Source organism: Patella vulgata, chromosome 4 (assembly GCF_932274485.2).
Source record: "Patella vulgata chromosome 4, xgPatVulg1.2, whole genome shotgun sequence".
Classification (NCBI taxonomy): Eukaryota; Metazoa; Mollusca; class Gastropoda; family Patellidae; genus Patella; species Patella vulgata.
Genome location: NC_065882.2, coordinates 54,565,428 through 54,577,552, shown reverse-complemented (window position 1 = coordinate 54,577,552; position 12,125 = coordinate 54,565,428). Strand labels below are relative to the sequence as shown.

Below are 12,125 nucleotides of genomic sequence, written 5' to 3'. Positions count from 1 at the left end.
CAGATTACATGCTATTATACATACTAATGTATTATGTGTTTTTACACCAGATTATTCAAACTAATTTTAAGCCATCCCTAAGATATAGGTAGAGGCAGTTACTTTAGTAATGAAGTCTTAGATACCCCAAGAGAGAGCACTAGGGGTCTCTAAGACTTTGTTACTAAAGTAACGAAGGTAGAGGTATATATGGCTATTATAAACATAATTTGGTAGGTGCAATGCTTTCATATTAACAAGAGTGTTAATTACCTTTCAACTCAATCTACTGTACTGCCTGCGTATATCTCAAGGAACTGGTATATTCGTGAATTTTTACCATTATATTACCACGATAAAAATTGTTACCATTATATTAGAAAATAACAGTTTAAGACATATTAGTGCAAAGTATATATATAATAGACCCCCCCCTTTAAAAAAAACTATTACTGTAAACATACTAAAATATCGTACACTAGACTAACTGTGCACGCAGAAAAAGGGTATGTTCACCTTGCATCAAAAAGTATTCAAACTAGCTTTCAAGGGATGAATAAACTGCGTGACTGCAAAATTTCAGAAGCCTCCTATGTTGCATTTTCGAGATATATATTACCGTAAACGTATTAAAAATATGCGGGAATCAGGTTGCTCCCCAATACTTAATACTTCTGGAAGCTGAAGGAATTGACATACTGAGGATTGGTGCATTTCCAAACATTGTACTTTTGACTTCTAGGTTTGTATTTTTATTTAATGAAACTGAAAATCCCCTACACAGATTTGTTTCTCTATATTATATTATGAACACTTGGTGACTTTTATTAAATATTTGCTTCTTAAAAACATGGGTTGTAAACTAAGTAAAGCTGTAAGAGATATGGGTATAGAGGATATGTGAGCTATGAAATGAAATGAAATGAAATGGGGTTTAACGTCCTACTGTTCTGCTCCTCACCTGGGCTAATGAAGATGGGCATACGCCATACAGTGTGCTATGAGGGAAATTTTGCCCGGACAGCAGCACTACGGCCTACTCTTAGATTGAATTCCAGATATGTGAGCTAATAATAATAATCATACTTTCAAGATACAAACTGTGTGATATTGAAACTAATTAATCTATCAAAATTTTGCTTTAAATCCCATTCAAAACATTTAAGAGCGTGTCCGCGAGAACACCGTGCAGAAGGTGCTAAGGCGTCAATCAGAGATTTCGACCAAATGTGGTTTGTATGTTGGGATAGTCCCAGAACACATAAATGTGCAATATCAGATAAATCTTTCAATTCCTGACTGAGAAAATTGAAAATACATTTTTCATATGGTGAAATTGCCAAAATCCGTCTTTTCTCAAATACTAACTTTGGCAAGTCCCCACACCTTTACTATACGTAGCAAAAAGACCAAACTCATACAGTTTGTAGATGACCTAGTGCTGTTACCACAAAAGTAATTTCAGACGATTCTGGCCGAGATCTGTATCTGTATACGGACTGCATATCAAAGCCTATCTAAATTCCCCATTTTCCGTCAACCGAAGTTTGACGCCCTATAGCTAAAAAAAAAAAATAAAAAAAAAACACAACACAGTTTATATGGAAACTACTTCTTTCATGGGGTGGGTTATTATATGCTCGTGTGAACAAGCAACATCCCAACATTTGATACAAAAAGTAAAAATGCCCGGAATCGACTTGATAAAAACTAGGTAAAGGAAACAATAACCCAGGAAATTAACCTGTAATTTCCCTATTTTGGAGATAATTAACTGTAGTAGATAAAAAAAAACCTAACCTTTTTTTTTCATTTCATTCATATGGTGTTACTACCAGCCCCTACAATGCATTAGTATCTGTTTTATAAAAATGTGTGGTTCCCCTTGTCAGTGATGCAGGATGGAGGGCCTGACAAGGACAGTTGTCTAGTCGTTCGGATGGGACGAAAAACCGAGGTCCCGTGTACACATTGGCGTGCACGTTAAAGATTCCTTGGCAGTTGGAATTCGATATAAGAGTAGGCTGTAGCGCCGCTGCCCGGGCAAAATTTCCCTCATAGCACACTGTATGGCGTATGCCCGTCTTCATTAGCCCAGGTTAGGAGCAGAACAGTAGGACGTTAAACCCCATTTCATTTCATTTATAAAAATGTCTTGAAAAACATACTTAAAAAGGCCTGTAATCGTTCATGGTTCATCTGGCGCCGATGGGAATTAGCTTCCGCAATTGTCCATGAGCTTCCATTGTAGTATCGACGTGCTCAATGAAATGATCTTAACAAAACATATCCATTACCCTCAAATAGACATTATTTTAAATAAAATAATCCAAACAAAAATGAAAAATTCACCTAAAAGTGAGATTCGAACCACCAACCGCACGATTGCCCCCGACCTACCCCCACACCGAGTTGCTTGTCCCAAGGTCCATGTCGCGGGCCCTGTTCAGGAGGACTGCCTAGGGCCTCTCTTATCATAATCCAGCCATGAAGGTGTAGCTGACGGCGTAGATATACCATGCTACACTTTTCAACGTCGCCCACTTCGACGCAAGGCTGCGTTGCCGTTAAAATTTAAGCTTCCACCTTTCTGTATTGTAGAAATCAGTGGATGTGTCCTAAAATGATTAGTGGAAGCATGCTCTGAAATTTAAAAGTTTGTAGCCATTTTCGGTAACCTATTGGAAAATGAAACCTTAAAGAGACAATAAAACAAATATGTTAAAGGGACAATACGACAATACCAAATATACAATAAATACAAATATACACTTATATACAGTACCACATGGTACAAATGATGGCTATGGATATGATAAAAACGTATAAAAGTAAAAAAAAAATTATTTCTCTAATTAAATTTGCAAAAACATGTATCACAAAAGCTTATTTTTAGCACTTTCCAATAAGCTGCATATTTACGTTATGTTGCATTCCGGTCATTTTTTTTACACCTATAAATACTATGTGCTTAGCACTTCAAAACCCGATGAAATTCTACTTGCGACCATGAAAGAAAAAGTTACAGTGTATCTTTTTCTGTATACTATAGGGACAAAAAAGTGAATATGGTACCCTAAAACAAGTCCACAAAAAATTAGTATGGACTGATTTTTATTTTCAAATTAGTGCTGGGTGGAATTTGCCACCCGCTTTATCAGACAGTGTCAAAATTAGAAGGTTGCTATTGAACCATAGAATGCAACCTGTGCTTGAAAGGGGTGATAAATGCACCGGTGAAAACCAAAATTTTACCCATAAAATGACTATTTCCAGTACAGTCCTGTATAGCGACACCCGGTTGTAACCACTTCAGCATGTCACCTCTTGCCCCTAGGGGGTGTCATACCATAAGTTTCATCAAAAACTTCCGACCCTCCATCTTAGTCACCTTTTGCGATTTTGGCCTGGTCTTCTCGCGGATACACTCTTAAATTTCAAGTCATAACAGTATATTTGAAGCAGTCATTGTTTGTCACGTAAATTGATTGAGGGGGGATCCATTCCAAATTGCTTTTGTCGTTACTCGCAGTCAGTTTACAATAAATATCGAAGCCTAAGTAAATTTTAAATAAGCCTCTGAAAACTTCCTTTTCTGCTTTTTATACGTCCACATTTTCGTGTGGACGTATATTGTCGTCCGCCCATTATTTATTTATGGGCACTCTACAGGTCTCAATTCGAATCCGATTTTGACGAAACTTGAAATATAGGTCACGATTTTTTCCGATTTAGATGAAACTTGAAAAGTATGTTTATAACCCAAAGATCTTATTTCTTTTCGATATTCGCGCCCAACGGACCTCAACTTCCTGGATTATGGCCACTGATTGTACAAAAAATCGCGTTTTTAGCTTGTTGTCCCCTGTCACAAGTTTTATCTAAAAAAACGTTCAAATATATCACTGTTACACCACAATGATAATTGAGTTCGAATTTCGTGAAAATCGGACCGAAACTGTCGGACAAAATGGCCGCTCTATGTACGCAAATTGGTTAAGTATGTAATTTTAAGGCTGTGTATACCTCTAGAGGTCACAATGTTGATTAAATTTTGATGAAACTTAAAACATGTGTTTACGTCCCAAACTGCCCAACAAAATGATCGCTCCTTGAAAGCAAATAGTGTAAAAGTATGTAATACCAGGGTTGTGGATCCGCTATAGGTCACAATGTTTTTACGATTTTGATGAAACTTAAAAAAATTTGTTTATATCCCAAAGATCTCTTTTCCTTACTATATTCACGTATATCGGATTGTAATTTCCTTGATTATGGCCCCTGATTGTACAAAGAATCCAGTTTTTAGCTTTTGGACCCTCTAGAGAGGTCAAATCTTTTTATCCGATTTTAAAAAACATATAACTATTTTAGTGTTACAACCTAATGATGGTTAAATTCGAATTTCGTGAAAATCAGACTGAGGCTGCCCGACAAAATGCCCGCTCCTTGTACGCAAATATTGTAAAAGTGTGTAATGCCTACCAAGGTTGTGGACCCTCTAGCGGTCAGCAGTTTTATCTGATTTTGATGAAACTTAAATAACTGTTTATATCCCAGAGATTTCGATTCCTTTTGATAACCGCGCATATCTGACCATAGCTTCCTGGAATATGTCCCCTGATTGTACGAAAATCGCTTGTTTTAGCTTGTTTTCTGTCCTCTTGCAAAATATGGGCGTATCTTGCATGACAACCACTTGTTATTCAATGGGTCTACTGCGCATTTGAGTTTATAGAAATGTCCACACAACCGCTAGCCATTCGGTCACTCGAGTACGCAACACAGGGACATGTTGCCTTTTTTTCGTGTGGGGGCCCCATGGACTTTTTCATTTCAGCAAATCTAGTACATATCCGGTAGGATTGAGTCTCTACTTTCCATAAATACCAAATATGGTATACTTTCATTTGAAATGATTACCCTATAAATACCTATAAATACTTTTGTAGAAATACATTTTTAAATCAGAAGTCCAGCGGTCCTACGTATCACCGACAAGGACCGACAAGACAAGATCCTTTTTGGTCAGTAGCGTCCAATGTATTGCAAAAAGTGACCGACAAGGAAAGGTATGTTATAGATATGCAACCCGACGATTAGGGATGTCTGCTCGAGTGACGTCAAAGGTTGTACGCGAAGATGGTCTGATTTCTTGGCGTTAGTGAGCGCTTATTGATAAACTAAAAGGTGAGCTTAAGCGTACAACAGTTTTTGAGATAAAAAAAAACACGGAAAAAGACCTGAGCAGTGGATAATCCGAGAATTTTATTAGGCTTCGATATTTATAATAAATGAACAGCGATTACAAGCAATATCGTCTTGTAATGCAATGAATTCTCCTCCGGCTTCGTACCCGATGCAAGGGACCGTGTCAGCCAAGTCACGTGACATAAACATGACCTCTTTCAGTATATTTTTATGGTGGGGATATTCCCTCGTGAATACAATGTGGTTTTTTTTTGTGTTTTTTGTTTTGTTTTTTTTTTGGGGGGGGGGGGGGCGCAATCCGCCCCTGACTCACACAAATACGATTTCTATGTCATTATCGTAGATATCGGTACATATGGCCCAAACATACACAACATAGTAATTGACATGACATATTTTTTTATAACTAACTCTGCAGATTAGCCTCACTTTCCCACTTATAAATTAAATTTTTAAATGGCGAACTGTTCTGATCTAGTTAAAATCTCGAGTATCCGATGCCGTCGAGAGTTGATTATGGTCTTGTTTTGTGAATAAATGTCTAATAGTTTACATCAAATTTCAGGCCAAACTGCACACAGCCTAAGTTTGGGATGATTTCGGGCCTTCAGAAAGACCTGCAATAGGCAGATTTGGCTCTTGCATTATGTATGATTAATGCAAACTTCTAAGAACAATGTTGCAAATATACAACTGAAGGATAACGATTTAGAAAATGTTTGTATTTTGTGCTTCATAGTGAACTTACAATAATAAAGTTACGGGTAATACCCAAAATAATATTTTAGAAAAGTCGACCGATGATGTATCAATGGGTATGGATCATAGAGTTATATACGGTTTAAATATAAAAATAGCAATACCATTAAACCACATACAGATGGCAAAGTCTAAAGAAAGTAAAGGCAATCGTATTTTTGTAGTATATACAATTTTTATCATGAAGACTGGAAACAGGAATGGGTGAAATATTTACGAATTCTTTTTACACTTATTTAAAACCTGATTACATGATATATATCCAGTCCTAGAAACACACTGACCAGAGTAAGACTATCCAGCATCTAAATGGACATATGAAATCAAATTCAAAACATGATTTTTATTATAATATTAAGAATTCATATAACATGGAAAATTATTTATGTGCAGATGAAAGGGGTACACTCAGTAAATTTAGACTTAGTGCACATAAACTGAAAGTTGAAACGGGAAGATACAGTAAACCCTTTATTCCTGGTAATGAGAGATTATGTAAAAACTGCAACCTTCAATTAGTAGAAGAGGAAAAACTTTTCTTATTGTATTGTCCATTTTATAATAATTAGCGACAACAATATCCCACCATTCATCAAACCTCATATAACTGAGTCAATTCAGAATAAAGAATAATGAAAAATCATTAAGCGTGTATAGAAAATGTTGAAGTTTTATATTTAATGCCTTTAAGAAAAGAGGAATATAAATATAGCTTTGTTAATTGATATGTAACATTAAATAATGACGATTATAATATGTACCACTCGTCTTGAAAATTATGTTATTTTGTAAGATATGTAGTTAGATATTGTTATGCATAACAATGTGAAATGTTTGTTGTAACTTCCATACTCGTACATCGTCACGATTTGGGCCAATTTTTTTTACGTGCGTGAAAGGTTACTGCGCATAACTTGCATTTCGAATCCATGGTCAAGGGCAATCTGTTTCACAGAGGTATTGTGTCGTGACAGCGGTGATTCATTGCTGATCAGTGTGGCACTCGGCAAACCACAGCAGAATCCAGTTCCCTACATCCAGCACACTGATCCGCAGTGAATATTCGCTTGTACAATCACTGATAAGGATGACATCGATGCGACTTAATGACTACAAAATATTAACTTTTTTCTTTCGACAAATTAAATTCTGAAACATTTTTTTTTAGTATTAGAAAAATAAATAAAGGTGTTTGAAGTATATCTTGATAAAAAAATATTCCATAATTAGCGTAAATAGGTACAGAAAATAGTACGCGGAGGCGTAAAATGGGTAAAACGATATAATTCTGCCCGTACCAGTTCATATCACTACGTTCGATGTAAACAACGCACGTGTGACCATCAATTTGACGTTTTTTTCTGTTTGTTTACTCTGAATTCTTTCAGAAGTACATTGTTTACCGTCTAATATGATTGACCTGCTCGTGTTTGTTACAAAAACAAGCCACAGAAGTAATCTTTTTTGGCGTTATCGATGCCATCTTGCTTTGTTGATAAACATTGTGATGTGACGTCACCCTTAGAACTATACAGCGGTCTGACTAAAAGGTCAGTCATCTTGGACAGAGATAAAAGACGGATGTCGCATTAGGTCTGTAAAACAGATTGTACATCCAGCTGCATGTTGAGCAACGGAATCTGCCGAGGTTTGCCGAGTGATCAGTGTGGGTCACGGACTGGGAGTTGGCGTCTTTGTTCTCGATAAGCAAGTCTACGCTTTCTTAGTTCTTATTATCCAGTACTAACCGGACGTAAATTCAAAACGAGGCCAATCGTGTCTTTCTTCCGAGTGTGCCGCCATCATGGTTTAATACTGAAATCTGTACAAAAGGTTGAAGAAGATTATAATTTAGAATTATTTACAGTCCAAGATTGTGATTCCTTAAGTATTAAAATATGGATCCCGACTTCGAAAGGGAACAGAATTTGAACTTTGATTCCAATAGATCTAAATCGGCTGATAAAGAAAAAAGTCGAGACAAGAGACGATCGCGTTCTCCACGAGCAAAGAGATCAAGAAGCAGGGATAGAGACCGAAAACGTTCCCGATCCAGAGATCGTACACGTCGCAAAAAGTCTAAAAGTCACTCCCCTAAACCGCCAAAACGAAAGAAGCCATACAAGTATTGGGATGTTCCACCGGCTGGCTTTGAACACATGAGCGTACCCCAGTATAAAGCTATGCAAGCTGCGGGTCAGATTCCACAAGCTATGCCAGTTATGCAAGCACCACAGGTTCCTGTAACTAACACAACTGTTCCGTTTGCTGGCAGTACAATAAGTCGACAAGCTCGACGTTTATATGTTGGTAATATACCCTTTGGTGTAACGGAAGAAGCCATGATGGACTTTTTCAATGGGCAAATGAAAGTGACGGGACTAGCACAAGCTGATGGAAATCCAGTTATTGCAGTTCAAATTAATTTAGATAAAAACTTTGCCTTTCTTGAATACCGATCAGTCGATGAAACGACACAAGCAATGGCATTTGATGGTATCAATTTTCAGGGTCAATCATTGAAGATTCGTCGTCCCCGGGATTATCAACCTCTTCCTGGTTTATCAGAACAGCCTTCAATAAATGTCCCTGGCGTTGTGTCCACTGTGGTTCAAGATTCGCCACATAAGATATTTATAGGTGGGCTACCAAATTATCTTAATGAAGATCAAGTTAAAGAACTCTTGACCTCATTCGGTCCACTGAAAGCGTTTAATTTGGTTAAAGATAGTGCTACAGGTTTATCCAAAGGCTATGCCTTCTGCGAATATGTAGATATAACTGTTACTGATCAGGCATGTGCTGGTTTAAATGGTATGCAGCTAGGAGACAAAAAGTTAATTGTTCAGCGAGCCAGTGTTGGTGCTAAAAATGGTCAAAATTTACCTGTTCAGCTTCAAGTACCAGGCTTGGATATGCAAATGGGTGCAGGTCCACCTACGGAGGTCCTATGTTTGATGAATATGATTTTACCAGAAGAATTGGATGACGAAGAAGAATATGAAGATATTGTGGAAGATGTCAAAGATGAATGTGGAAAATATGGTGTTGTGCGAAGCTTAGAAATACCACGTCCGATAATGGGAGTTGATGTACCAGGCCTCGGAAAAATATTTGTAGAATTTAATTCAATTATTGATTGTCAAAAAGCACAGCAAGCTCTGGCTGGTAGAAAATTCTCTCAACGAGTAGTTGTGACTTCATACTATGATCCTGATAAATATCATCGACGCGAATTCTAATCTTTTATTCCATTAGCATTTATTAAACATGTTGAATGAATAAAGATTTTGTTTAACGATTTAATCAATGATTCATCCGAACATCCGGTATTGTATGTTTATGTTTCACTTAAATTAAGTGAACAGTTACAATTCATTATCATTTTTAAATCATTATAATATAAAGATTGTTACTCCATATTGTATATTAACTAGTTTCCACCCTTTCATTTGGAAAGGACATGGATTTAAACAAAAAAGAAAATCCAGTTTCATTTTTTTGATCACATTGTATGTAAATACTATTCTTTAACTGTTTAAATTGTTCTTTTCCTTTCATTGAACCATGATTGTATATTTAGAATCAAATTGCATTTGATATTTTGACATTGTGTAATTGATTTACTCCAATTTTATATTCCTAGTGTACAAGAAAAAGTGTACAAGAAAATGTGCTTTGAAAAACATTTAAATTTAAACTGTTTAGTTTGATTTCTCAGATACTTGTAATATTTCATTTCAGTATGTGACAATAATGGCTAGATATTTTGCTGATGTAAATTTGTTCTGATATGACCAGACAAAACAGTAAAACAACATTCTTTTAATATTTTAATTTTTTTGTTTCTAAGGTTTTTGATTAATTTTAATTTTAGAAAATTTGAATGCTTTAAGTATCTAAAATGCAATGTGTGTATAAATAGAATCTTTAATTCAATGCTGTTCTTGATAACAAAAATGTATACTGTTGGTTTTAATCTTATCTGAATTTCAGAATAAATAGGCTTTAGGCTATTGATATTTCAGTATTCACTAAATCATAATGTACTTTGTATAGTTATTTTTGTTGTTGTTATTAATAATAGGTGTAAGACATATCACTTTCTTTACCTTCCAGGCCTTCTAGTTAATGTTAATTGGTTAAGTAAACTGACTTTGTATATTTTGGAAATACGCTAGAATAGTAGACCTCTTCCAAATTTTAGGAGAATTTCATGTTGTGTGCATACATGTACATGTTTTCTTTTGTAGGCACTTTCTATTTTAGGCAATTTTATTTTTAGCATTTAAACCATGACCAAAAGGCTGTGTGTGAACACCACCGCATGGAAATTCGGAATTGAAAGTCTCCAATGAATTTTCGATTTTTCAGTTGTCAAAATAGGCTTTTTCGATTTTCAGCCAAAGCCATCTTCTTACCAAATTGTTGCAAAGACCATTTTTTGTCTATGGATTCTCTTTGGCTTTTCAAGTCGATAGCCAATAGTTTTTCCTTTGCAGATTCTTTTTTCTAGGGCTGCACAACAGAATCTTTATTTTCTAGGGTCTCATCTGCTAGGAAGCCTGAAGTTTAGAAAATGTGTGTCCTACTACAATTAAGTGTGTGGGATTCAAACATGATGGGAACAATATACAACATTCAAGTTGTCAAATTTATAAACATAGTGATTTGGGTTGGGCAGGAAAACTGAAAGTTAAAAGAACATTTCACGGTGCACACAGGTAACTATGACATAGCATCCTGAATCCTGAGGTAAGCAAATGAATAAATAACTTTTCAGGAAAACAGAAGCTCACAAATATGCAAAATTTGACCTTGATGACCCCCTCCACCCCCAATAACATTTTTTGTGGGATACGAATAAATCAATTTCCGCATTGAATACCCGTAACTTAACGGTAGTGGTTCCGTCCTTTCCCTAAATTTGCTCAATGATAATATAACCCTCCCATGTGGCAGGAATGATTCGGTCATTACGTTAGGTCATCAAATTGACTTCGCGTCTGAGCAGGTGTTTTTGATGTCAGTCTTGACAAAATCGGTTGCCCTTAGTTTACTCTTGTTGCTTTATTTAGTGAAACCATTTTAGTTTTCAGGAAATAAATTTTAACCAATCATCGCTGATCTTTTTCTTTGCTTTAAATGGACATGGACAGTTACTTATGACGGACCTTAAAAACTGAAACGTTATAGTGTATTACATACTTGAGGTCCTTTTCATGAATACTAAATCTCAAAAATTTGATTAGAAAGTAACATTCGTGATATAGCATTCAAAATAACCATTTTTAATAGGTAGTTAATTTAAAATCGAATTTTAAGATATTTCGTTTTGATGAAGTCCTCAGGTTGTTAATTACTTAAACGTCTGCAACACGGTGGATGGTATACCTTTGCCAGGGCATTATCGCGTACACTGTCCTTAATCTTGGGTTTTAAAGAAGCCTTCTGTCCGTTAACGATAGCTGGACGATAAAGGTATTTATTGTATATCTGAAATCAGATGTATGTTTAACGTCATTACCAAAATCGACATGCGACACGACGCAACTTGCAGAACAGCGTCTCCCAAAGTATTATATAACACACCCAGAGGTAGGTTTGGCAACTGCCGTCATAATTGCAAAAACAAAAGAAATCGGAAATGGTTGGTAACGCTCGAATCCTGTGAGATTTCCTACCGGGTTATAGTGTGTGACTGCCCTCCGTTCGAATAAGTGCCCTCGAATTTCGAAAGCGTTACCTCAAATACTTGTGCCGCCCCTCCCCCCAGGTGTTTTAAGTTTGGTCTGCCTACCCTCCTTCGCAAGCCACAGCACATCTCTGAACACACCGGGTTGACAAGCAGCTTGGGAGAGAGTTATTCGACTTCCCAGATGGGAAGAACGGATTAAAGGACAGGCCCAAGTGGCTGGGGTTCCAGAACCCTACCATAGAATTTTACATAAAATCGGTTCAGATACAAACAAGAACACATGATCTTTATTGTATTTAAAGCATTTGAAAATTTCAGAGTTGCAAAGGGTATACAGGGACGAAACTCACGCAATAAAAAGAATATGGGAAACTTCAAATTCAAACTGCGATCAGAGCAAACAATTACTTTCTGACAAGGGTTTCCAAAATTCAAAACCAGTACGGCGTTTATAATTATTTTATATTTTTGATCAAAT

The 12,125-nt window shown here is 36.3% G+C and overlaps 1 protein-coding gene across 1 annotated transcript; it reads left to right on the top strand.

Annotated features, from left to right (window-relative positions):
- Positions 1-7,698: 7,698 nt before the first annotated feature.
- LOC126818722 (splicing factor U2AF 50 kDa subunit) lies at positions 7,699-10,003 on the top strand. Its single transcript, XM_050546262.2, has one exon. It carries the CDS (start codon positions 7,848-7,850, stop codon positions 9,189-9,191), a length of 1,344 nt encoding a protein of 447 aa, XP_050402219.1. The 5' UTR covers positions 7,699-7,847; the 3' UTR covers positions 9,192-10,003.
- Positions 10,004-12,125: the final 2,122 nt, after the last annotated feature.